The 27,269-nt window shown below is 46.4% G+C and overlaps 1 protein-coding gene and 1 pseudogene across 3 annotated transcripts in view; one reads left to right on the top strand and one right to left on the bottom strand.

Moving 5' to 3' along the window:
* PLCG1 (phospholipase C gamma 1) overlaps window positions 1-27,269 on the bottom strand; it is a 49,839-nt gene that overhangs the window by 14,093 nt on the left and 8,477 nt on the right. For all 3 annotated transcript variants that reach the window (XM_060190057.1, XM_060190065.1, XM_060190076.1), the window contains 3 exons: window positions 3,846-3,998; window positions 3,643-3,736; window positions 3,458-3,505 (listed from right to left, as the gene is read on the bottom strand). In XM_060190057.1, coding sequence (XP_060046040.1) covers window positions 3,458-3,505; window positions 3,643-3,736; window positions 3,846-3,998 — 295 coding nt within the window. The remainder of the gene's footprint in view (window positions 1-3,457; window positions 3,506-3,642; window positions 3,737-3,845; window positions 3,999-27,269) is intronic.
* LOC103112245 (small ribosomal subunit protein eS12-like) lies at window positions 15,762-16,152 on the top strand (annotated as a pseudogene).

The raw sequence follows: 27,269 nt of genomic DNA, 5'->3' as shown, positions 1-27,269 counted from the left end.
TGTACAAACTATTGTACTTACTGTCAAATATAAAAGATTCCCCAATAAAGAAATTAAAAAGAAAGAAAGAAAGAAAGAAAGAAAGAAAGAAAGAAAGAAAGAAAGAAAGAAAGAAAGAAAGAAAGTGCATCAGGCACAGGATGAAGGAAACCCAACCTTCTGGCCTCTCTCCCGCCAGCACTGCATCTGGCTCATCCAGGACAGAGGGAGGTAGGCGCTTGCTCCTGCAAGGCTCACTGAGAACTCCTCGTGAGTGCACTCTTCAGCACTGAGGCAGGGGCTCAGCAGTGAGTCCCTACCCACCGCCTCTGGGGTGATGGGATGTCAGGGTCTCAGCACCTGGCACTGATGGAGGAGGAAGGTCCCTCAGCTAAATACTACTTCTGGCAACCAAGCACAGTCACTGGGTCTGACAAGGAAGCACCCTAGTCTCCCAGGGTGCCGTGCTTAGAATGTGGGGCTAGGGGGTCACTGCTGAATCTGGCAACAGGATGGAAAAGATGAGGAAGGGAAATTTTCCCTCCCACAAGATGGTTTTGGGGAGGGAAGGCAACAACTGAACTCCTTGAAGGGAATCACTGAGTACTGAGTAGTCCTGGCTGCAACAGTGCTCTGCACAGGCTTCAGCCCATCTACCTTTTGGGTGTCCAGAGGGCAGACTATCAGGGACTTGCGTTCCAGGCAAGGAACCCTGCTGGACCACAAGACTTACCCTCTGTGGACCCTCTGCCATCTGGTCAGAAACAGTCTGCTACCTCTCCCACCAAAAAAAAAAAAAAAAAAAAATCCTATCTTGCCCCTGCTCACCTTTCCACAATCACTACACCCACCTTTCTGCTCCCCTGCAGTGCTGAGTGATGGAGCCATCCACACCCCCTTCCATTCCCAGCTCTAACACTGCCCACCTCAAGGTCACCAATGTCCAAGTGGGTGGACCTCTCAGCCCACCACACCTGACAAAGCCTAACACACTGATTATTCCCTTCTCTGAAGACTTCCAAAAATCTACACCCTCTGGATTTTCCTTATACCCCACTCTGCTACTCCCCTAGTTCTTCCTCATATCCCTAATGCAGAAGCCACCTGGAAGCAGCTGCTGGGTCTCTGCCCTCTTCTGGCTACACTTATCACCAGTGACATCCTCCCATCTGAAACTTCCTGTGACATCTATATGCTCTCGATACCATCTCTAGACCCAAATTCTCCCCTAAATTATCTCTACCCACCTACCTACAACACCTCAACCTGGTCATGTAAGGGCTTCATAAAAAAAGAGCAAACCCCAAATGAACCTGACCTCCCCCAAAAGTTTGTTCTGTGCTTCCCCATCTCAGTCACCAGTCACTCCACCTTTTCAGATAGTGAAGTCAAAACAGCTTTCCGGTCATCCTCAACTCCTTTTTTATATTTCATATCAATGTGTTAAATTAACTTTTTCCTTAAGTAGATTGTTTTTATTTTACTTTGGACAGAGACAGTGAAAAATTGAGAGTGAAGGGGGAAAGAAATCTGAAGCACTGCTTCACCATTTGTGAATCTTCCCCCCTTACAGATGGGGTCTGAGGGCTTCAACTGGGATCCTTGTGCATTGTAACAAGTGTGCTCAACCAAGTGCACTACCACCTGACCCTATGTTAAAAAATTCTACTGAAATGGAAGAGTGACTTTAGTCAAGTGCATGACTTGCATGCATGATCACTATGTCACAAGGGGGGGGGTAGCTCAACGGGTTAGGCGCAAGGACCCGCGTAAGGATCCCGGTTCGATACCCCACCTCCCCACCTGCAGAGGAGTCGCTTCATAAGCAGTGAAGCAGGTCTGCAGGTGTCTTTCTCTCCCCTGTCTCCCCCATCCTCCATTTCTCTCTGTCCTATCCAACGACGACAACAATTATAACTACAACAATAAAACAAGGGCAACAAAATGGAATAAATATTAAAAAGAAAAAGAATGTAAGAAAAAAATGCTCTGGTGTTTAGGTCTGTCTATCTCTGTCTTTTTCTCTCTCACACACACATTTTTTAATTCTAATTAGTCAAAATGTAGTCATTTCTTATCAGTTCCACACTGACCCAAGCCATCTGATTTTTTAATTCCACGTGTGAAAGTCTCATCCTAACTGGGCCCCTGGCTCTGCTTTGTGCCCTGGACTCTCCATTGGTAGGAGTGATGTTCTGTAACTGAAGTCAGGTTATGCCATACCATTCTTCAAAATCCTCTGCAAGGGAGTCGAGTGGTAGCTCAGTGGGTTAAATGCATGTGGCATGAAGCGCAAGGACTAGCTTAAGGATCCCAGTTCTAGTCTACGTCTCCCCACCTACAGGGGAGCCACTTCACAGGCAGTGAAGGAGGCCTGCAGGTGTCTATCTTTCTCTCCCCGTCTTCCCGCTTCTCTCCATTTCTCTCTATCCTATCTAACAATGATGACATCAATAACAGCAATAACTACAACAACAATAAAAAACAATACGGGCAACAAAAGGGAAAATAAATAAATATATCAAAATATAAAAATCAGGGCACCCTGAGACTCACTTCCAATACACCCAGAGCTGACTCTGCACTTATCTCTGCCCATAGTGGCAGGGCATTTTCTCTGGTCTCTTACCAGCCTGTACCAAGGTCATCAGAGTACTCTGTCTCTTTTTTTAAAAAAATTATTTATTTTAATGAGTGTGTGTGAGAGCATGCATGCATATGTGCGCCACACCAACAAAATCCCTGCTCGGCTCTGGCTTACAGTGGTGGTGCTGGTGATTGAACCTGAGGCCTCAGAGCCTGAAGGATGAAAATCATCTGCATAACCTTTATGCTGTCTCCTCAGCCCTCAAGAGAGCTTTCTATAAAAAAACATTCAGGGGAGTCGGGCAGTAGCGCAGTGGGTTAAGTGCACGTGTCGCAAAGCATGAGGACTGGCATAAGGATTCCTGTTTGAGTCCCCGGCTCCCCACCTGCAGGGGAATCGTTTCACAAGTGGTGAAGCAGGTCTGCAGGTATCTATCTTTCTCTCTCCCTCTGTCTTCCCCTCTCTCCATTTCTCTCTGTCCTATCTAACAACAACTACAACAACAATAATAATAATAATAAAACAAGGGCAACAAAAGGGAATAAACATTAAAAAAAAATCCAGGGGGCCAGGTGATGGTTAAGTGCACACATTACAGTCATGGGTTCAAGCCCCCAGTCCCCACTTGCAGGAGGAAAGCTTCACAAGGGGCGAAGCAGGTCTGCAAGTGTCTCTCTATCTCTCTCCCTCCTCCTTCCCTCTCAATTTCTCTCTGTCCTAACCAATAAAATAAATAAATTTTAAAAAGTTCTTATAAAAAACAAAACAAACATTCAGCCTGTACAGCCTGCCCATCCTCCTACCCCACTTGAGGCAGGACCCCAAGTCCTCTTGTTCTCTAAGCAGCTGCCCAGAGTAGTCATGATCACTTGGTCACAGCTCACTACCTACCGATCCTCACGATTCCGATCCACTGAGTAGAACTGCTTCCGCAACCACCTGGGGGTGGGGGTGGGGGGAGGTGAGAAAGTCATCAGCAGGTATTTCTATGTGAGTACATCCTGCATCCTGCAGAATTTAGTTGATTCCCTAGAACCCAATGCCCCCAAACTAAGCAATGTCAGGGCGGGTCTTACCTCTCAATCTGAAGGGGTGTGGCTGCCTGCAATGTATCCTCCATCAGCCAAGTTAACCCCTTGATCCACATGTTCACTTCATCCTCTGACGTAGCTGGAAGCAAGGGGTAAACAGCTGAGTGGAGTGTGCACACCTCCCACTAGGCGGGGTTCCAGTCCTTTCCCAGTTATCAGCTGTGCTTCCTCCAGTCCCTGATTCCCACCTTGTAGGCTCAGGGTCTTCAGGCGGAACTCCATTCCATATAGGATAACAAAGCAGTGTGACTGGTCTGGCCGGAAAGCAGGATCCTCTTGGTATCGATCAAAATCCCGAGAGGTCTTCCCTGGGCGGATCTCCTTGATTTCTCGAATGTCAACTAGGAAGGGAGTAAAGAGATCAGGATCAGGCTGGTGTTCTCCCAGAGAGTCAGCACCTGAACAAGGGCGGCCTGGCTCCTCACTCACTCCCACACTGTAGCCTCAGAGAGGAGTCATAAAGGGAGAGAACCTGACAAGAGGCAGAAGTAACACCTGAGTCACCATGAGTGGGACAAGACAGTTGGGCTGAATCTAAGGGCTGACCTTTGCTGAGCAGTCTGAGGGAGACAGGAAGGGAGGGAGTGTGATGCTCCCCTGTGTACCTCCCCTTGCTGAGCATACAGGCAGTCACTTATCTGGGAAATGAACTGTATGGGAAATGTTGACCCAAGGCTGTTCTTATGGGGATCATTTTCTGACATGCCATAATGCCCCAAGGGTAGGGCTGGGGCTGAGCAAATACAAATGTAACTCAGGACCCAAACAGGGCTCAAGCCCAGCAAATGTGCATCCCTGAAAAAATCCTACCCTCAAACAGCAAGAGACCTATCACAAGCAAGTGGCCCTCACACAGCACAGCTCAGAGAAACACACAGCTCTTAATGGCAGTCTAACAGCCTTGGCAATAGACTTGGGAGCCGACTTGCGAGCCTAGCCTAGTGGTTAACTTCTCACAGACTCGGTTTTGCTATCTACAAAGCAAAGGGCTTGACTGACTTTCTCTAGTACGTAGGTTAGCAGAAGATGTACACACAGACTCAGGAATGAAACTGTCAGACTAAAATCCCAGTTCCACCTTGTATTAGACGTGTGATCTCATCAGACTGACAACTGCTCTGACCCTAGTCTGCTTCATTTGTGAACAAAAGTAACAGCAGCATTGTGAGGGGGGTGTTGACAGGAAGTCCAAAGCAGAACAGCCCAAAGTGCCTGGCCCTATCAGTGCTGACCCCTTGATTCTGCTCCCTCCCTCGAAGTCTGCTCAGGTACACAGGTACTGACCCCAGGCCTAGAGAGGGTCCTGGTACTCTGCAGCACACATCACACTATTCCTGAGAAAGAGAGAGAGACGGGGGGGGGGGGGGGGGAGTGTATGAATATTTCTGCACCTTTCTTTGCAAATTTAGTTTTAACATATTCATTCTAGTTCAGAAAAAGAGATACAGATAATTTAGGGAGAACTAGGTCAAACTGAAGAAGCTTGGCTAAGACACCAGAGATAACTCTTAGCTCTCCCTCCCCCGTAACACCTAAGCTTATCTCTGGAGCTTGGTGCCTGCACGATGAATCTGTTCCTGGCAACCATTTTTCCTTATTTGATAGGACAGAGAGAAATTAAGAGGAGAGGAATGACAGACGGATCAAGACAATACCACCTGCCGTACTTGTTTCACTGTGTAAAGTGCACCCCCCTGCAGGTGAGAAGCAGGGGCTCAAACCCAGATCCTTACACATGGCAATGTGTGTGTCTAACCTGGGGTACCACCACCCAGCCCCCTTGATTTTTTTTTTTTTTTACTTCCACCAGGGTTATCACTGGGGCTTGCTGCCTGCACAACAAATCCACTGCACCAGACAGCCAGTTCCACCCTCCCTTTTTGATAGACAAAAATTGGGGGGGGAGCAAGCGGTGGCACACCTGATTAAGTGCACCTGTTACAATATGCAAGGACCCAGGTTTGAGCCCCCTGGTCCCCACCTGCAAGGGGAAGGCTTCACAAGTGGTGAAGCAGGGCAGCAGGTGTCTCTTTCTGTCTCTCTCCCTCACCCCTCTCAATTTCTGGCTGTTTCTACTATCCAATAAGCAAATAAAGATAATAAAAAATCTAAAAAAAAAATTTGAGAGGGGAGTGGGTGATAGAGAGGGAGAAAAAAAGAAAGATACCTACATCCCTGCTTCACTGCCTGTGAATCAGCCCCCTTGAGCTGGGAACTGGGGACTTGAGCCCGGATCCTTGCTTACGGTATAACATGCGCTCAACCAGGTTCATCACCACCTGGCCTCTCAAATGTTTTCAACCCAACAGACCATGAAGATTTAAAGCCAGGGGGGCCATGCAGTAGCACACTGGGTTAAGCACACATAGTACAAAGCAAGGACGCGCACAAATATCCAAGTTCGAGCCCCCTGCTCCTCACCTGCAGGGGGTTGTTTCACAAGTAGTGAAGCAGGTCTGCAGGTGTCTTCTTTCTCTCTCCTTTTCTATCTTCCCCTCCCCTCTCAATTTCTCTCTGTCCTATATGAAAAATGGGGGGGTGGCCATAGGAGTAGTGGACTTGTGCTGGCAGCAAGCCCCAGCACAATAACACTGGAGGAGTAAAGAGAAGGAGGAGGAAGGAGGAGGAGGAGGAAGGAGGAGGAAGGAGGAGGAGGAAGGAGGAGGAGGAAGAAGAAGGAGGAGGAGGAGGAGGAAGGAGGAGGAGGAAGGAGGAGGAGGAGGAAGGAGGAGGAGGAAGGAGGAAGAGGAGAAAGGAGGAGGAGGAGGAGAAAAAAGAAAAGATTTGGGAATTGGGCAGTAGTGCAGCAGGTTAAGTGCAGGTGGCGCAAAGCGCAAGGACCATAGTAAGGATCCCAATTCAAGCCCCCAGCTCCCTACCTGTAGGGGATTCGCTTCACAAGCAGTGAAGCAGGTCTGCAGGTGTCTACCTTTCTCTCCCCGTCTTCCCCTCCTCTCTCCATTTCTCTCTGTCCTATCCAACAATGACAACAACAATAATTACAACAATAAAACGGCAACAAATGGGAATAAATAAACAAATAAATACAGATTTAAAACCAGGCAGTGCCAGCACTCTACCTGGCAACCCCTGCCTTAGAAGCCCTCCCAGCCTAAATTGGGCACCACTCAGTTGAAAAGTCCTAAAGGGTTCAAATGCCCGGGTTTTCTTCCTGTCCCCTTTCAGTTGTCCCGTCAATTACATTTGTGTCACAGTGACATCAGTTAGCTACCAGTTCTAACTGGGCCCTGGTCCTGTGTTCCAGCAAATCTATTTGGCCTGGTCCTCCGGTTAAAGTCCTGATCTTTCCTGCCAACTGCCTTGTTTCTTGAGTGTTCTCATCAGTTAGCCATCCGTCCTGAGGCTTCCCTATCTTTATAAAACACTGTTCTGGGGAGGCAGGCGGTGATGTTCTAGTTGAATGCACATGTAACCATGCTCATGGACTGAGTTAAAAGCCCCTGCTCCCCTCCGCTTCCCCAGAGCCCCACCCCACTAGGGAAAGAGAGAGACAGACTGGGAGTATGGATTGACCTGTCAACGCCCATGTTCAGCGGGGAAGCAATTACAGAAGCCAGACCTTCCACCTTCTGCAACCCACAATGACCCTGGGTCCATGCTCCCAGAGAGGTAAAGAATAGAAAAGCTATCAGGGGAGGGGATGGGATACAGAGTTCTGGTGGTGGGAATTGTGTGGAGTTGTACCCCTCCTATCCTATGGTTTAGTCAATGTTTCCTTTTTATAAATTAAAAAATTAATTAAATTTTAAAAAGAGACTATACTTGAATGAGGCTGGTGATTACATCATGCCAGTTCATGATGTTTAGCTAAAACCATGTCTCAACTAAGGCCCCAAACTGTGTATCTTTCTGAGGTAGGGTCTAAAACTGAAAGTACGGGCACTGGCAGAAAAGAATTACAATTAAAAGAAAGATTTTTAAAGCCACATGGATATATATCAATACTTGGAGGAGCATGGAATGTGCTAGCCCTAGGCTTGCATCTGAAGGAAGGACAATAATGTTTATAAAGGTCCTATTACTGCAAAAAAAAAAAAAAAGCCCCTGCTCCCCAACTATGGGAAGAAGCTTCATACATAAGCGGTGAAGCAGGGCTGCAGATGTTCCCCCCTTTCAATTTCTCTCTGTCCTATCAAAGCAAACAAAAATATTAAAAGGGAGTCGGGCAATAAGCACCAGCGTAAGGATCCCGGTCCGAGCCCCCAGCTCCCCACCTGCAGGGGAGTCACTTCACAGGCAGTGAAGCAGATCTTCAGGTGTCTATCTTTCTCCCCGTCTTCCCCTCCTCTCTCCATTTCTCTGTCCTAACAACGACGATATTAATAACTACAACAACAAGCAACAAGGACAACAAAAGGGAAAATAAATAAAATTAAAGTAAATAAATAAGAAAAAATTGGCCACCAGGAGTGGCGGATCATACAGGCACCTGGGCCCTAGTTAAAACAAACAAACAAAAACACCCTGTTGACAAAATAAATGAGTGAATGAATAAAATAAATATATATAAAACACTGTTCTGATTCCTCTGAAGCCCATTCAATACCTCTTAAGATTGGTCCCTACTGGCCTAAGTAAGGAGAACACGCTCCTTCTATTGCCTTCAGGCCCTTCACAATAAGGCTCAGTGATTACCTCCCCAGTTACTGCTCTCCCATCTCCTCTGCTTCATCCAAAAAGAAGTTGGGCCAAGAGCAAGAATAGCCAGTACTTCCCGTCTTGTGTTGTCCTTGGCCCTAGCCAGGGAGGGCTGTATGGCCCTCAGGTTTCATTTTCTCCCACCAAAGACCTAACCTGAAAACACCGTCCTACAGTGATCACACTTGTGACAGGCAGCTCGTGATGCTCACTCTATGTATAACCCCCCACCCCCGGCAAGGTTAGGCAGAGCCTGGCCAGTATTTGTCAAATGACAAAAGGAAATAAACCCCTCAAGAGTGGAAGGGGCAGGAAATACAAGTGGAGTTTTAAATAAGAGGAGTTATACTCAGGTAGGAAAAAGGAAGAGAAAAATTGAGTCACAAAGACCCGGCCTAAGAAGATAGTTTCCAAGGATGGAAGAAGAAGCAGAACAGGGGAAATGCCTAGGTCAGAAACGACAGAATAACCACAGACTGTGCCCTTTGAAATAGAAACCAGCGTGCTTTTTCCGGTGGGGAGCTGCTGTCACTCCACTCCCACACCTCTCACAAAGGCGCACACCCTCAGACACAAATGCACACAGGCCCTGTGCTCCAGAGCCCCGGCCCTTCTCAACTGCCTGCCAGTCACTAGCCATCCAGGATGTGGCTGCTGCTTGGCAGGTAGCCAAAGGCTCGATCTAAAGTCTGCTGCCAAACCATGTGCAGCTCCTTTATTTCTCTCTCTCTCTCCCTCACTCTGCTGGCAAACACAAAATGAACCTGTGGCCTGTGCTCCTGATATCTCCATGGAGATCAGACTGGAGAGAGAATAGGATCTTGCCCAAGGTAAGGACCAAGATAGGCAGAGTACGGCTCTAGGCCAGCTGTCCAAGTATCCCAAAGCCCTATGGCCATACCTGACCCCTTATAATTCTCCCTATTACAGATATATCAGTCCTGTCCCTGATGCCCTCCAAGTCTAGAGTGGCAGCAGCAGGCTGAAAAAGGATGCAACAGCAGGGTGCTTCAAGGTTCTTGAAAGCCACATCCTGTGGGACTTCCCAACCCAACCCTCAACCTCCTGCCTCCCAGAACAAGAACAATGGGGTCCCCTTTTCTGCAAAAGTGAGGATCCAAAGGATTACCATCATGTGGAGTAGACAGGATCTCTAGCTACCCCAGGGTGTAGGGGAAATGTCACCCCAGCATGATATGGGCCAGGAATAGCGGGAAGAGAGACCTTCCCAGGGCTTTGCAGCTCAAGCATGGGGAATTGCTTAGAGGAGGAGGGCAGCAACTTATTTCCAGAGCCCATGACCCAGCACTCACCTCTCAAAAGCAAGGGAGAACACTGTTCAGGGAAACATCAGGAGAAAGAAAAGCAAGGGTAATTAAGAGGTTCAGATTAACACATGTCGACACCTATTTTTTGACAAAGGGCTCAAAATATTAAATTGAGAAAGGAGTAGTCTGGGAGGTGGAGCAGTGGATAAAGCATTGTACTCAAATGCATGAGGTCCTGAGTTTGATCCCCGGCAGCACATGTACCAGAATGATGTCTAGTTCTTTCTTTCTCTCCTCCTATCTTTCTCATTAATAAGTAAATAAAATATTAAAAAAAAAAACTGGGGGTCAGGCGGTAGCGTAGTGGGTTATGCGTACATGGCACAGAGCACAAGGACCGCTGTAAGGATTCCAGTTCGAGCCCCCGGCTCCCTACCTGCAGGGGAGTCGCTTCACAGGCAGTGAAGCTGGTCTGCAGGTGTCTATTTCTCTCCCCCTGTCTTCCCCTCCTCTCTCAATTTCTCTATGTCCTATCCAACAACTAACGACGACATCAACAACAACAATAATAACCACAACAAAGCTACAACAAGGGCAACAAAAAGGGAAAAAAATGGCCTGCAGGAGCAGTAGATTCATGGTGCAGGCACTGAGCCCCAGCAATAACCCTGGAGGCAAAAAAAAAAAAAAAAAAACTTTTTAAAAAAGAGAGTCTCTTCAACAAGTGATGCTGGGAAAATTAAATTGAAATGTGCCAAACAGTGAAACTGTACCACTGCATTTCACCACACACAAAAGTAAACTCCAAATGGATCAAAGACTCGGATATTAGACCAAAAACTATCAAATAGTTTTCAGCAGAACTCTTTTCTATCTAAGTTTCTTAGGCATCTTCAATGACTTAAGTCCCACTGCAAGGAAGACAAAAACAAAAATAAACCAATGAGATTACATCAAATTGAAAAGCTTCTGCACAGCAAAAGAAACCACCACCCAAACAAAGAAACTCCTTACAGAATGGGAGAAAAATCTTTCTTTAATTATTATCTTTATTTATTGGATAGAGACAGTCAGAAATCGAGAGGGTAGAGGAGACAGAAAGGAAGAGAGAAAGAGAGACACCTGTAGTCCTGCTTCACCACTTGCAACGCTTTCCTTCTGCAGTTGGGGACCGGGGGCTTGAACCAGGTCCTTGTGCACTGTAACATGTGCGCTCAACCAGGTCCGCCATCACCTGGTCCCAGGAGAAAATCTTTACATGCCATACATCAGACAAGAGGCTAACAACGAGCTCATCAAACTAAGAAAAATTGTAAAAATCCCAAAGTGGGGAGGATATGGATAGTATATTCACCAAAGAAGAGATCCAAAAGGCCAACAGATATGGGGGGAGGGAATGCTCCAAGTCACTGAATGTCAGAAATACGCAAATAAAGACAATGAGATACTACTTTCACTCCTGTGAGAATGTTATATATCAGAAAGGATAGTAACAACAAATGCTGGAACGGTTGCAGGAATAAATGAACCCTCCTGTACTGGTGGTGGGAATGTAAATTGGTCCAGCACATGTGGAGAGCAATCTGGAGAACTCTCAGAAAGTTAGAAATGGTCCTACCCTGTGGCCTTTCAATTCCTCTCCTGGGGATTGGTATCCTAAGGAACCAAACATACCCATCCAAAAAGATTTGTGTTCATGGAAACACAATTTGTAACAGACAAAAATTGGAAGCAACCTAAGTGTTCAACAACAGGTGAGTGGCTGAAAACCTTGTAGTATATATACACAACAGAATACTATTCAAAAAACAAACAAACAGAATACTATTCAGCTATTAAGAATGACGAATTCACTTTCTTCACTGCATCTTGGAGTTTGAAGGAATCATGCTAAGTAAGATAAGCCAGAGAGAAGGATAAATATAGGATGGTCCCATTCATGGACAAAAATTGAGAAATAAGAATGGGGGGGGGGGGGGCTGGAGTTGATAGCATAGTGATTATGCAAAGTGACTCATGCCTGAGACTCCAAAGTCCCAGGTTGAATCCTCTGCACCACCATAAGCCAGAGTTGAGCAGTGCTCTGGAGCAAAAAAAAAAAAAAAAAAGTTTTAATTAAATAAATAAGAACAGCAAGGGGAAACTCAGAATAGAACTTGGACTAGGTCTGGTGTATTGCACCAAAGTAAAGGACTGGGGGGAGGTGGGGCTTGGAGGGTTTTAGGTCCTGGTGCTTGACAGTGGAAGAGGACCTAGGCAGGAGGTGAGAGTGATTTGCAGAAAGTTGAGAAATTTTACATATGTTATCAACAACTGTATTCACTGTAAACCATTAATCCCATTAAAAAAAAACAAAAAAACTCAGCCAGCTGAGCCTGTCAGGAGCCATACATAACATGTGTATGCCTCCAATTCTACCAGTTTCCCGAGGCTCATCCAAAGGCTGCCCAGACCTGCCCAGGAATGGCACAGGTACTACTGTTCAAGCATTGCCAAGTGACATGAGCTGCCTGTGTGGTGAGGACCTGGTCCCTGCACCAACTTTTACTCACCACAAATGCTCACGAAGAACTAGCCTACCCTCCTTGAGAGGCTCTGGGATAATGAGGGACTGTGGCGGGCACCAGCTATCATGCTGGTTCTGGGCCTGGGGATATTCTTAAGGCCATGCTACCAGGTGCACGTGGGCCTGTGGTGATCTGCTTCCTCCCACTCAGTAAAACTGCTCTGGTCATCATCCCCTTCTAGGATGCCCACATCGAGCAGAGAAGAACCACATGGATTTTAGTTTATCTGTGTAGCCTTAGACAACCCCATCACTCTCAGTTTTCCTGTCAGTAAACTGGGAATTCCTTCTACCTCATAGGGTTACAGTAAGGGCCCTAATGAGAAACCCCTGATCCCACCGAAGCTCAGAGGAAGTCTGTGCCCACCCTAGATGCCTAGTGCCATTGACACTGGCAGCAGGGGAGGCAACTGTAGCCCCTGCTGGGGATTCACTGAGGCAAACACAGGGAGCAGAGATAAAGCCAGACCACAGCCACCTCCACCCAAAGAGGTCTTACAAGGATGCTGTACTGTGGAGAAGGAGTGGAACTTGGGGCCATCCACGAGCACACCTGAACATGCTCTAAACCTGAGGCTGCCTGCTCAGCCCACACTACCAGATGCTGCAGCCACAGCACCCCATCTGCACATTTACCAACACTCAACACCTCACATATGACAGGCACCAGAAGAAAGTAATAAAGAAAGTTAATAAATCTGAAATCACAATTTGCAAATCCTAGCTGTAAGCCTAAGTATAGCTGCTCTCTTCTCTGATAAACATGAAGGACACAAAGGGGGTGGGGCATCACACTCACTCACTGACACACACACACACACACACACACTCTCCCCCCCTCAGTCTCTCTCTCTCTCTCTCTCTCGTGCCAGAACATCAGCCTCGACATGCCCTTGACTGCCCTAACCTTGGATTAGTTCTTGTTTTTATGCAGGAGGAAATACATTCCCTGATTGGCAGCAGGGGCCAGTTCTGAGTATTGAGGCACAATGCCATAGGACTGAATTTGCAAAATCAAAAGTCTGCTTGATTAGGGAGAAGACTTTCCCTTCTCTCCTTTCCTAGCCTAGACTACTTGTCTGAGACAGAGATCAGAGAACACAAGTCTGAGGAACCATCTCTTATACATAAAAACTAATGACTGTCACATTCCCTTTAAGAGTATCAGTTTTTTCATCTGAACTGCACAACTGATCCCAAACACCCTAAGAACAGCTAGACAGCATAGCAATGCTTAGGATCTGCTTAGAACTTACATCCTCAGAAGAGTAGGCACATTCTCGGATGACACCCATTTTCCTGGGTGGGGAGAGATCAAAGTGCTGGCAAGGGGACAAGCTGAATATCCAGCTCAGTCTGGAGGCTGGCAATGGGTAGAGGGCAATGACAAAAGAGGACATCTGTGCTCAGGGCTGTAATTCTCCTCCCTGTCCCCTCCCAGATGCCTTGTTCAAGCCTGTCCTCTCCTGCCCAGAGCATTGAGATGGTCACTGCAGGGATATACACAGGGGCAGTGCTATGTTAATCATAAAGAGTCCTAATACAGAAGTCTGGCAGTAGCACAGTGAGTTAAGCGCACGTGGCACAAAGCACAAGAACCAGCGTAAGGATTCAGGTTCGAGCCCCCAGCTCCCCACCTGTAGGGAAGTTGCTTCACAAGCAGTGAAGCAGGTCTGCAGGTGTCTATCTTTCTCTCCCAGTCTTCCCTTCCTCTCTCCATTTCTCTCTGTCCTATCCAACAATATCTACAACAATAAAACAAGGGCAACAAAAGGGAATAAGTAAATAAATAAAATTTTTTTTAAAAAAAGTCCTAATACAACAGGAACTGCAGGAATAAGAGAGTGGCAAGGGTAGCACATTGAGCCTTTCTCAGGGTTCCTCAGTGAGTAAGGCCTGTAAAAGCCAGCTCAGCCTGCCACAGGAAGTAGAAGTGTGTCTTCCACCTGACCATGGTGGTGGCTTTAGAATAAGAAGAGAAGGCTCAAGCTGATAATTCGAGAACCTAAATTAGGCCTTAGCTTCTTAGTTAGGAACCTGTGTGCTGGTATCCCATCATCAAAGATGCTACTTTTCATAGCTATATACACACAAGAGGCCCCCAAACCTACTGGCCCACTAAGTACCCATAAGTCAAGAAATACAAACAAGTACCATGAGCAAAAGCATTGGTGAGGTAGCCATCTGTAAAATAGCATCACCAACTCTTGTTATTTTTAACAGAAAGGGGCAGGAGGACAAAATGGAAATTAAATTCTCCAAACAATGAAGGTATGGCCAAGAAAATTAATGTAACAAAAATTAGAAGGAAATTGTCCCGGTGTGCTTCCAATTTTACCCACTGTCGCTTTTTTTTTTTTGAGTTATCGCTGGGGCTCAGTGCCTAAACTACAAATCCACTTCTGTCCTCAAATCCTACCTCAAACTTATAGATATGAAACATGTTTGCAATGAAATATTTATTTTCTCCCCCCCCCCCCCTTTCTGGTTGTTGTCAGGGCTTCGCCATGCTAGGCTGATTTTTTCAGGTAGACAGAAAGACAACACAACACTCCAATACAGTGGAGGCTAGGCTCAAACCTGGGTCACAAAACAAAGGAAGAACACTGGATAGGTGAGCTATTTCTCGAAACTTTACATCAGGCTCAACCTGACGCTGTTGACTGGCTACGGAAGAAGGGCAAACGCTAGAAGAAGAAGAACTGACTCTGAGTTAACTTGAGTTTTCCGTTTACAAAGTGCTGAACAGATGTAAACTACAACACAAACTACTAATGTAATATATATATATATATATATATATATATATAAATACAAGTTATAACAAGAAATTAATTTAGGGAGTTGGGCGGTAGCACAGCGGGTTAAGCTCATGTGGCGCGAAGCTCAAGGACCAGAGTAAAGATCCTGGTTTGAGCCCCCAGCTCCTCACCTGCAGGGTAGTCACTTCACCGGGGGAGTCACTTCACAATCAGTGAAGCAGATCTGCAGGTGTCTTTCTCCCCCTCTCTGTCTTCCCCTCCTCTCTCCATTTCTCTCTGTCCTATCTTACAACAACGACATCAGTACAACAATAACTATAACAACAATGAGAAACAACAAGGGCAACAAAAGGGAAAATAAATCAATTTAAAAAAAAAAAGAAGTGAATTTTTAAAAAAGTGTGGGGTAGATAGCATAATGGTTATGCAAAAGACTCTCATGCCAGAGGCTCCAAGGTTCAATCCCCTGCACCACCATAACCCAGAGCTGAGCAGTACTGGGGGGTGGGGGGCAGTGAATTGCAACTCATGATAAATTTGAAAGACCCTCCCCCACCCTTTTTTAAACTAGAGAGTCAATATGACTTACATGACAATGACCTGGACAGATAAACTCTGGTTTATATATAGTATAGTGGTGGAGGGGGGAAACCTGAACCTGGGACTTCAGAGCCTCAGGCATCAAAGTCCCTTTGCATAATCATTTAATGCTATCTACTTCTGCATGCTATCTACAGTTAAACTCTCAAACGCTGCTCTTTCTCTGCCACCGCCAGGACGCGCAGAGGTGGAGGCTCAGGTGGAGGCTCAGGTGTATTCAAGATTCGGCTCTACCCTTAACTCACCGCCATGGCCTAGGAAGGCATTGCTGCTGGAGGTGTAACTGACGTGAAACCGTTCTACAAGAGGTGAAGACCACCCTCATTCACGAAGACCTAGCACGCTGCATTCTCAAAGCTGCCAAAGCCTTAGACAAGCGCCAAGCTCACCTTTGTGTGCTTGCATCCAACTGTAATGAGCCTATGTATGTCAAGTTGGTAGAGGCCCTCTGTGCTGAACACCAGGTCAACCTAATTAAGGTTGATGAAAACAAGAAACTTGGAGAATGGGTCGGCCTCTGTAAAACTGACAGGGCAAACCTTGTAAGGTCGTTGGTTGCAGTTGTGTAGTAGTTAAGAACTATGGCAAAGAATCTCAGGCCAAAGATGTCATCGAGGAATACTTCAAATACAAGAAATAAAAAATACAGTGGTCCAGGAGGTGACGTAGTGGATAAAGCATTGGATTCTCAGCCATGAGGTCTGGAGTTTGATCCCGGCAGCACGTGTACCAGAGTGATGGCTGGTTTTTTTCTCTCCTCCTATCTTTCTCATGAATAAATAAATAAATTCTTTAATATATATATATATATATATATATATTTGGCTTTACAACAACAACAACAAAAAAAAACCTTTCAAAAGCTTTCACCAGCACACCAGTGGACCTGCATCCCTAGATGACCCACAGAAAGCACTGGAGAAGAGTGAGAATAGTCCTCTTCAATATGGTACTGGTTCAATCAAGGCAAGGTGCTCTACAAACCCACACCTTCCATCTCCTCCTAGATGCCTTCCTATCTTTGAAGCTCTGCATGTGGTAGGCCCGCCTTCACACACACATAAGTCTACATCAACCTCAGTCTAGTGGCACACACAGTACTTTACTGTGTTTGTATTTATGTGTGTATGTAAAGAGAGAACATTCTTGAATGAGCTAGAGTGAGCACCCGTGTGCACACTGCACACCATGAGATTTCACTGTCCCAGGTTGCTTAGTTTTTAAAAATTCTTTCAGCAAAGGGAAGTGGGAGGACAGCAGCAAAGTCTAGGGGATGGTTCAGGTGCCCTAGTACCTCCCAGATGGTGTTGGGGCTATGTGCACAAAAGGATAATAATACACATTCTACCTGATGAGCTCTCGCTCTCACCAGCCCTCCACCACTCCTGTCATACTAAACAATGTTTGCCAGTGTCTAGATCACTGACAAGGAAGCAACCATTTGATTCTTCTTTCTGTCTCATATACTCAGGTCCTGAAGAGGTCGCAAAATGTTTAGAGTGCTACGGAATAAGAACGAACACATAGGGAGTCAGGCAGTAATGCAGCGGGTTAAGCGCATGTGGTGCAAAGCACAAGGACTGGCGTAAAGATCCTGGTTCGAGCCCCCGGCTCCCCACCTTCAGGGGAGTCGCTTCACAGGCAGTGAACCAGGTCTGCAGGAGTCTGTCTTTCTCTCCCCCTCTCTACCTTCCCCTCCTCTCTCCATTTCTCTCTGTCCTATCCAGCAATGACAACATCAATAACAACAGCAACAATAAAAACAAGGTAACAAAAGGGAAAATAAATAAATATAATAACAAAATTTTTTAAAAAAAGAATGAACACATGAAAGTCAAGACTCAAGAGTTAAGATGCTATCAGGAGAGGCTTCCTGAAAGAAGTGGCTCAGTGGACAAGGTTGAGAAACTATAACAAATAAGAAAATAGTGTAGCCAGTGAGACAATTTCATGGGCATTAGAAAAAAAAAAAAGACCATTATGAACTTTATACTGGCTCACTACAGACTATTGTGTATTTTTGCTTTCAGGTATATATTTTGCCCTAAAATATGCCTACTAGCTATCTACAAAATGGAGAACCCTCCAACTCTTCATCTGCATTATTCTAGCCTTTAGATCCATGACTGGTCAACAATTTGTTTGGCTTTGTATGTTAACTCTCTTGTCAACCACTAGGTTCCAGATGCTAGCATGATGCTGACCAGACTTCCCTGGACAGACAGTCCCACCAATGTGTCCTGGAGCTTCACTTCCCCAGAGCCCTTCCCCACTAGGGAAAGAGAGAGGCAGGCTGGGAGTATGGGTCAATTTGTCAATGCCCATGTTCAGCAGGGAAGCAATTACAGAAGCCATACCTTCCACCTTCTGCATCCCACAATGACCTTGGGTCCATTAACCCAGAGGGTTAAAGAATAGGAAAGCTATTGGGGAGGGGATGGGATAACAGAGTTCTTGTGGTGGGAATTGTGTGGAGTTGTACCCCTCTTGTCCTATGGTTTAGTCAACGTTTCCTTTTTATAAATAAAAAAATTAAAAAAAAAAAAAAAAGACCAAGCACAGCTGGTGCTGCTAGAGGTAGGGAGATATGGCTATGGGGCACAGGATGGGGTGATAATTCCAACTAGACACACTGAGAGGCCCCTACACAAAGGTCCCTGCAGTTAGCAGGAACCATGAGACCCTGGGGGAAATGGGCAGCAAAGGAGATCTGGGGGAAATAGGCAGCAAAGAGGCAGGGCTTTCCAAGCACCATGCCCTGCTGGGCTCAAAGCCAAGACCACCAGATTCAGAAGAGTGGATCCCAGGGGTGAGAAGAAGTGTGTAGATCCTCCCAGAAATGGTTTCTCATTAATAACTCTCTCTACCACAGCCAGAGGCAAAGAGATGAGACACTCCCTATTCCCCCACCACTCAAGTCAGCGCCTTCATCTCCCTCCAAAGAAATTACACACTCAGGGCCTGAGAGAAAGCAAATGGAGTTGTGACTTCTTCCCCAGAGGATGCTGGGATGGATAAAGGAAGCCACAAGGGGAAGTGACTGCTATCCGGCTGGTTCCCAACCCTATACTTCTGCCACCCCTACACACAGAGGTTCCTGCACAGTTCCCCAAGGGTAGGGCAGACAATGCATCCCGAGGAGTCGAGGCAAAGGAACTCTGCACATCTAAGTCCCTGGACCAGCCAGGAGCAGTTCTGACTGTTATTCATAGCTATGAGAGATGGGCATGGCTGAAAGGAGATGAAGAACATGGACACAGGAGAAGGGACCTATGCAGCAGTAGGCAGGGGCTTGAGATGGCCAGCAATTTGCATGCTAGCTGTCTACTGCCCAAGACCTCTGGAAGGAGTCCTGTCTTCCCCTCTCCCCCTTCCCTTCTGAAAGTTCTGAGGCTACTATCTTCCCCCTTCTGCCTTTCAACAGAAACACATAGCTATCACCACAGGAAGGCAAGACTAGAAAACAGAGGTGTGAGTAGCTATCTACCCCCCACCAGACAAGGAGTTGGGCTCAGAACCCCAGGATCATGGCATCACTCAGCAAAGGGGAGGCAAGGCTGGGGCTTCTCTTCCGGGTCTTTTGCAGCAGTTTCCCTCAAGCTAGATCAGCAAGGTGAGAGAGGACAAGCAGCACCCCTGCAGCATACACCCAAGGAACCCCAGCCAAATTCTGGAGTTGGGGATATACCAATGGCAGAGCTCACCAACTGCTCTCAGCTGAGATTTCATCAGTCACTGCTCCCCCAAAACACCTGACCAAGAAAAGCAGCCAGGCCTGACTTGGCAGTTAGCCCCTCTCCTACCTTGGTAAACAGGAAAAGGTCATTCAGGCAGCTGGAGGGAGGCCTGTGGTTCCACCTATATGGGACCCTACACCTCCATGTACTCCCTGCTTCAGGTCACAGCTGTAAAGGATTCTTGCCAGTAAATGAATCATCTTAGAGTCTAGATAATAAACAGTAAAACAAACAAAAAAACCCCTACTCTTTGGAACAATGAGGAGCTGGGTCTACAAGGGTCTTATCACAGCCTCATGGCAGAACTAGGACTCTGCAGTGGCCCCACAGCAGCCTCTACCCCACAGTAAATGTGTAGAGAAAAAGCAGGGCAGCCACAGCAAGCTTCCATACTGCCCAGGGAGGCGGCCCTCTTCCCTAGGACAATAGATTAATCCCACCTTCTCCAGAGGTGGGAATGGGCATGCTCAGGTCCCAAGGGAAGGGAGGGAAATGCCCCACCCAGTGAAATTAAAGCTAGGAGAGCAGAACAGCTGTCTATTAGGCGTATTCATTCATTTCATCATCTGATCAAACATTTATTAGGCTTCCATCTATGCGGTGTCAGACATTGGGTTGTGTCTGGGTAAACAGAGATCAATAAGGTATTTGAGTTCCTGCCTTTGAGAGAGCCCCAGTGCTGTGGAGGAAACAGATGGGGAAGCAGATAACTACGAGGTCATGCAGAGTGGACTGGGAGATGCTGAAAGCACAGAGAAAGTGAGCAGTTCTACTTGGGAAGTTGGGATAGACACCACAAAAGGCAGGTCAGGCAAGTTGACCTACCCATGTTGGGTAGAAGGAATCACAGAAACCAAGGCATTACACCATAATTTAGTTGTTCAGGGAACAGGACATTCAGTTTCATGAATGAGAGGGGAAGGGAGGTGAGCCCACACTGGCCTTCAATGCTACAGTCGGGGAAAACCAGTTAGAGCAAGTTTCCCTCAAATTTGCTGCCTAAGACCAGCTGCCTCTTCATCAGGCGGCCAGCCTCTGGGGCAGAGGCACTGTGAGCTCTGATCTCTGCTTCTCCTACAGGACAATGCTGCCCATGTTACTTCTACATGGCCCATGTCTGCCAGGCCCCAGAGCTGTTCAGGATCTCCAAAGACCCAATGAAATGTCACCCTCTGCTTCTCTGACACACACACACACACACACACACACTCAGGTCACAGTACTGAGCATAAGTGACTATTCTATCCTCTTTAATGCTTTAGTGGTGCTGGAGCAATCAACATGGTTGATCAGGTCCTCACTTCCAGACTCTCCCTCCGTCTTCTGCCCAAATTCTGCCCGACTTCTCTCGTACAACCTGGTTTTCAGTTCGTTCTTGAGCTCCAGGCCCATCCTCAATACACACTGGCCTTTGTTAAAACTCAGGCAAAGGGAGCAAGACAATGGCACACTAGGTAGAGAGCACACATTACAATGCACAAGGACCCAGGTTCAAGCTACCAATCTCCACCTGCAGATGTCTTTCTCTCTGTCTCTATCCAAATAAATATTAGGTCATTAGAAAAGTTATGGGGAGTTGGGTGGTAGCACAATGGGTTAAGTGCACATGGCGCAAAGCGCAAGGACCAGCCTAAGGATCCCGGTTCGAGCCCCCAGTTTCCCACCTGCAGGGGAGTAGCTTCACAGGTGGTGAAGCAAGTCTGCAGGTGTCTCTCTCTCTCCCCCGTCTTCCCCTCCTCTCTTCATTTCTCTCTGTACTAACAACGACGGTAATAACTACAATAAAAAAGGGTAACAAAAGGGAAAATAAATCAATAAAAAAATTTTTTTTAAGTTATAATGTGTTTCTCTATGCAAAAATGTGCTGTGACTTTTCTGACAACCCAAAAGATAGCGACCAGGAATGCAGACTCATGCTAGCACTGAGCCCAGTAATTACCCTAGCTGCTAAATAAATAAATAAATAAATAAATCTGGGCAAAAGTCTTTTCCTCTTCTGATGCCTTGTTCCCAGTCAATGTCTTTCACACCCACAGTTTTAATAGCTCCCATTACCAAAAAACTCACAAATACAACTCTACCCTAATCCTTGTCTCTAAGTCTCAGACTCTGATTCCTAGTCTACTTGCCATCTCTATCTGTTCATGTCAAAAATGTCTCAAGTCAAGATCTCAAAAACACAGTCTTCTCTTACTAAAACACAGGCTACCTGCCACATCCCTTGAATTAGGTAAAGCATTACCTACTAACACATAAACTAGAAATTCTTGAATCATCTTTAATACCTCCTTTTCTCTTACTATCCTCCAATCTAATCCTTGAGCAAATCCAACTGGCATATTTACTGAGCTGCTAGATGAGTGGGCCTTGTGAATTCTGTAAGGCCACTGGACTGCCTCTTCCACTGTAGTGTACACTCCCATGGGGGCATGGACAGTGTCTATCAGCCTCAATAACCCTGTGCCTAGAAGAAAATGGAATGCATTAGAAGAAAATCTGACCCCCACCCCCGCCATCAAGGAAATAACAGAGGCCTCTGACTGAGAGCTTGAGTGATGGGCTGAAGTAGGGGGACAGTTGCAGGCAGAGATAAGAGCCCTTCTCTGTAGAGCTGACTGAGCCCATTTCATCTAACCACTCCAGTCCTGGCTTGCCACCTATCACTTTGGTTTCTGTCACTTCCTCTTTGAGGGGGAGAAGGGGGCTTGGCCCTTAGACACATAGCAAGAGTCACATTGACTAGGAGACTAACAATGTTCTAGTTAATGAATAAAGTCTTTAGGGTGGGAGTAGATAGCATAATAGTTATGCAAAGAGCTCTCAAGCCTGAGGCTCCAAAGCCCCAGGTTCTATTCCCTTCACATCACTACAAACCAGAGTTGATCAGTGTTCTGGTATTTAAAAAAAGTCTTTATGCCAGTGACCTGCCTGTTCTGCAGTGACCTGCCCTCTTCTGCGCTCTGCTTTTCTGGGTTTTGAGCTGCATGAACCAGCCTCTCCTGTTCTCGGCATCTGGTCACACTCTCTTTGGAACATACCAGTCCAAATCAATCCACTCTCTTGCTCCTCCTTTTTGCTTCCTGATGTACTCACTTGGATAGTGTACCACAGCCATGTGCATGAACCAGGTTCGAGCCCAACCCCCACTGCAGTACAGGAAGCTTAGGTGCTGTGGTGTCTCCCTCCACCCTTTGCCTCTACCTAAAAAAATTAACCTAAGTAAAACCAAGATGACAGTGAACTCATCCACTCAAATGGCTCCCCAAAAAAGTCCAGTTCAGATTCTTCAAAATCACCTTTCCTATTGACAAGAATGGTTACCTTGGCACCCTTTCTGATTTCAATTCCTTAGTTCGATCTTTTTAAGACAGCTCTGAATTTACTTCCCACAAGCATGCCTCTCATTACAGCTACCTCCCACCTTAGCTTACACAGAGCCCAGCCTTCTAGTGTGGGCCAGTTCTCAGGCCAGGGGCAAAACTAGGCACCAGACATTATCTGTAAAACAAGTAACAAAAATCCTTAACAAAATGACATACCCTATCTTTTCTAACCTTTCTGACATAAATGCTAAGTGCTTCCTAGAAAGGCTACAGTCCCAACTAGGAACTAACAATGAGCGTACATTAAATTCAATTACTGTTGTGGGTGGAGGAAGTGACCAGGACAGAAAGATGAGTACTATCTCCAAACAGCTAGCTGAAGGATCATCAGGAGGAGGAAGGAGAAGTGGTCTGCAAAGCCAGAGATGGACCTCTCATACCCCATCCTGTCACTGCCAGCGTCTTACCTCTAAACAGGCTGAGATATCAGCTAACTCCCCTTCTTCCTAGTCACCCTGAACTCAGGCTAGAACTCACAGCCAGAGCTCCAGCACACTGAATGCCCTACTCACCACCTCTTCAAAGCCAAGCCAAGAACACTTACGACCTGGGGGCATTCCTCAAGCCACCACTTCCCTTGAGACACTGCAGTTAGGCTGTATCACCAGGTGTCCAAGAAAACAGGAAGCCAACTGCAAAGTCAATGACCTCCCCCTACTGAGGAAGAACTCAATTACACATAATGATCAGATTCACAGAGGTCCAAGCCCCTCAAGTCCGGTCAGTTCTTCACTGCCATGGCCTGGAACTTTGGCCAGACTATCTACTCTTCACTCTGCCCAGACCTTGTTCTCAGCCATCCCACCGCCTTTGTACAGACTTTCTCATCACTGCTGGTTTCTGGCCAGCAGGGAAACCCAAAGGAGTAGGATGGGCTGCTCCAAAGAGGAAGCCCATTCTGTCTGGACCCTGCAGCTCACTTTAGGCTCTTGTCAGTCCTGAGCTTTCAGTTTTCTGCAGGTCCCAGACCACAAGTTTCTCAGTATCAAGGACCAAGTCACCTCCTTTTTTCTGTGCCCTCTGAGCCAAGCTTGGACTCAGCAAAGGACATGCCAATCTTCTGCAGGAGAAAGCCCCGCCCCAGTCATTCTGCATCCTGAGTCTTGTTGAAGCCAGGGCCACCCGCCAACACAGGGAAGGGCCCGGAAGGAAACAGCAAAGCCTATACACAAAGCCTGCATGTGGGCTATAAAAAGGAGGCCTCCCTGTTCCCCCAGGATAGGCCCAGTTCCTAGGAGGTGACAAGTAGTGAGCTAGTGCTTGTGCCTGGGCACACAGCCACTATAGCCCTTCAAAGGCTACCAAAGCACCACTTTGAAAGAACTAGTCTTGCAAAGGTAGTAGAACATTCAGGTCTGAGCCAGGAATATAAGCAGACATTCCTGAGTTCTATCTCCTAGAAGAACAATAGCCTCACCCAAAGAAACCAACCCCATATCTCTACTGCCTCTTCTCCAAACTCAAGCACAAAGACCAACCCACTTCTCATACTTCCTTACCAAATTAAAAAAAAAAAAGGGTATTTATTTATGAGAGGAGGAGGACAGAGAACCAGAGCATCACTCTGACACCACCGAACTTGGAACCTCCTGATTGAAAGTCTAATGCTATACCCACTGTGCCACCTCCCAAACCACCTCTTCCCCCTATTTTCTGGGGGTTAAAGGCACTCATTAGAGGCCTCCGGGTATCTAGGTTCCCCAATTCCTCTGGAGACCCTAGCATACCTAGCACACTCTGGAAAGCCTATCTACCACCCTATCTTAAAGGCAAGATGAGTGAGAGACTAACTGAGGTGACAGCAGGAAGCTATAGCCACAACAGATGAAACACTCAGAAGCAGGAGGCAGTACAGCAAATAAAGCACTGGACTTGCAAGCATGAGGGTCAATCCCCAGCAGCACATGTACCAGAGTGATGTCTGTTTTTTTCTCTTCTCTTTTTCATTAATAAATAAAATTTTAAAAACAAACAAACAAAAAACAACAACTAAGAAGCAGCTTGAGAGAGAGCATACATATTGGGGTAAAGTCAGGGAGATAACATGAAGGCAAACAAGGGTTCAGCTTGAGTACCTCCAAGTTACCTATTTCCTATCATCTTAGACATGGCTACTTCTTGGCCTACATGGGTAGCAGCCTATTCACACAGCAGAGCCATATTCACTGCATCACATACTCAAGTCACAATAAATTACTCTCCAGCCCCAATTTCCTCTCTGGTTTCATTTGCCCAGTGTTAAGATTCTGCATCATTGGGCTGAGCCAGAGGCCATTCTATAGGGGAAATGATGTGGCTTGTCAGAGACATCCACATTTAATAGGAGAAATGACAACAACTAGTTTGTCATCAGCCACTGAGATTTGAGGTCACTTGTTACCATGGCCTGCCATCACCTCTCCTGACTAACAGAGCAGCATCAGGTTTATTTTCATGGCAGCACCCCCAGGACCTATGAGATCCTGCCTATGCCCTTTCTGGTTCTATCTCCCCCCGACCCCATTTTGAAATGTATTTTATTTTCCACTTCACTCCTGTGAGAACACCATACATCAGAAAAGGTAGCAACAACAAATGTTGGAGAGGTTGTGGGGACAAAGGAACCCTCCTGGCTCTGCTGGTGGAAACATAAATTCGTCCAACCCACGTGGAGAGCAGTCTGGAGAACTCTCAGAAGGCTAGAAATGGACCGACCCTATGACCCTGCAATTCCTCTCGTGGGGATATATCCTAAGGAACCCAACACATCCATCCAAAAAGATTTGTGTACACATATGTTCACAGCAGCACAATCTGTAATAGACAAAACTTGGAAGCAACCAGGTGTCCAACAACAGATGAGTAGATGAATAAGTTGTGGTGTATCTTCATTGAATTCACCTTCTTTACCCCATCTTGGATGGAGCTTGAAGGAATCATGTTAAGTGAGATAAGTCAGAAACAAAAGAATGAATATGGGATGATCTCACTCATAGACAGAAGTTGAAAAACGGGCCAGGTGGTGGCACACCTGGTTGAGCATACATGCTACAGTGTGCAAGCACCCAGGTTCGAGCCTCCAGTCCCCACCTGCAGGGGGAAAGCTTCACGAGTGGTGAAGCAGGGCTGCAGGTGTCTCTCTCCCCGTCACTCCCTCCCCTCTCCATTTCTGGTTGTCTCTATCTAATAAATACAGATTAAAAAAAAATTAAAAACAAGAGCAGAATGGAAAACACTAAGCAGAACTTGGACTGGAGTTAGTGTATTATAAAGTAAAAGACTCTGGGGTGGGGGTGAGGGGGGGGTTCAGGTCCTGGAACATGATAGCAGAGGAGGACCTAGTGGGGGTTATATTGTTATGTGGAAATGGTACACATGTACAAACTATTGTATTTTACTGTGGACTTTAAGCCATTAATCCCCCAATAAAGAAATTTAAAAAATAAATATATTTTATTTTAATGAGAGAGAGATAGAAGAAAGATAGAGAGTGAGAGAGGAAAGAACACTGCTCAGCTCTGGCTTATAGTGGTGCTGGGGATTGAATTTGGGACTTCAGAACTTCAGGCAGGAAAAGTCTTTTGCACAACCATGATGCTATCTCCCCCACCTGGCTTATCTCCCTTAACCTTTATGTTCACTACAGAACTCCATGGTGCTTGACAAGTTAACAAATGCCAGAGTCCAAAGTCAAGGAAGCACTAAGTGGTGTCTTGCCTGTTCAGCACAACAAAGGCCCAGGAAAGCTGGATGTTTTTGTCTGTTTGTTTGTATGTTTGAAGGATAGAGTAACTATGGTGATACAGAAAGCAGATCAAACTAAAGATCTACTGTCCCTATGAACATGTCAGAAGTTAGAAGTAATTATATCTAGTTTAGTGCCTAAAATCTAGCAGCCGGGCTCACAACAAACATGAACAAGTGAAGATGTGGGGTGAAGATAGAGCGCTTGAATTTATCATGGGGGTTCTGAAATGGCCCTTCTCAGAGCACCCAGATTATGGAGTCCAAGTTTCCATTTCACTGGCAGATGCAGGGACAGCTGTCACCATGAACCAGCAGGAGGAATAGGTCAGAGTGAGGCTTTTCGTCCCTTCTCAGATAAGTTGCTTCCTGTCCTATCACCTGTCCAGCTACCCTGTGAAGCCTCTGAAAGAATGTGAAAGTAATCTTGCTGGGGCTATGACAGTAAGATGAGGGCAACAGAGGATCTAGTGGGAAGCAACTAGTCAGGAGCGTCCACAATCAGGAGCTGTAGCTAATCAAAAACAACTCACCGGGGGGCCAGGTGGTGGCACACCTGGTTGCGCGCGTGTATTATAATACTCAAGGACCTGGGTTCGAGCCTCCGGTCCCCACCTGCAGGAGGAAAGCTTTGCAAGTGGTGAAGCAGTGCTGCAGGTGTCTGTCACTATCACCCACTTCCCTCTTGATTTCTGGCTGTCTCTATCCAATAAATAAAGATAATAAAATTTAAGAAAAAAAAACAAAACTCGCCAGAGTTCAGGCTAAAGAGTAGATTATCTGGGGCTAGGGAAATAGCATAATGGTTAAGAAAAAAGACTTCCATGCCTGTGGCTCTGAAGTCCCAGGCTCAATCCCCAGCACCACTAAAGGCCAGAGCTGAATAGTGCTCTGGTCTCGGGGTGTGTGTGTGT

This window comes from Erinaceus europaeus, chromosome 1 (assembly GCF_950295315.1).
Source record: "Erinaceus europaeus chromosome 1, mEriEur2.1, whole genome shotgun sequence".
Classification (NCBI taxonomy): domain Eukaryota; kingdom Metazoa; phylum Chordata; class Mammalia; order Eulipotyphla; family Erinaceidae; genus Erinaceus; species Erinaceus europaeus.
The sequence above is the reverse complement of the archived record's forward strand: the minus strand, read 5'-3'. Positions and strand labels throughout refer to the sequence as shown.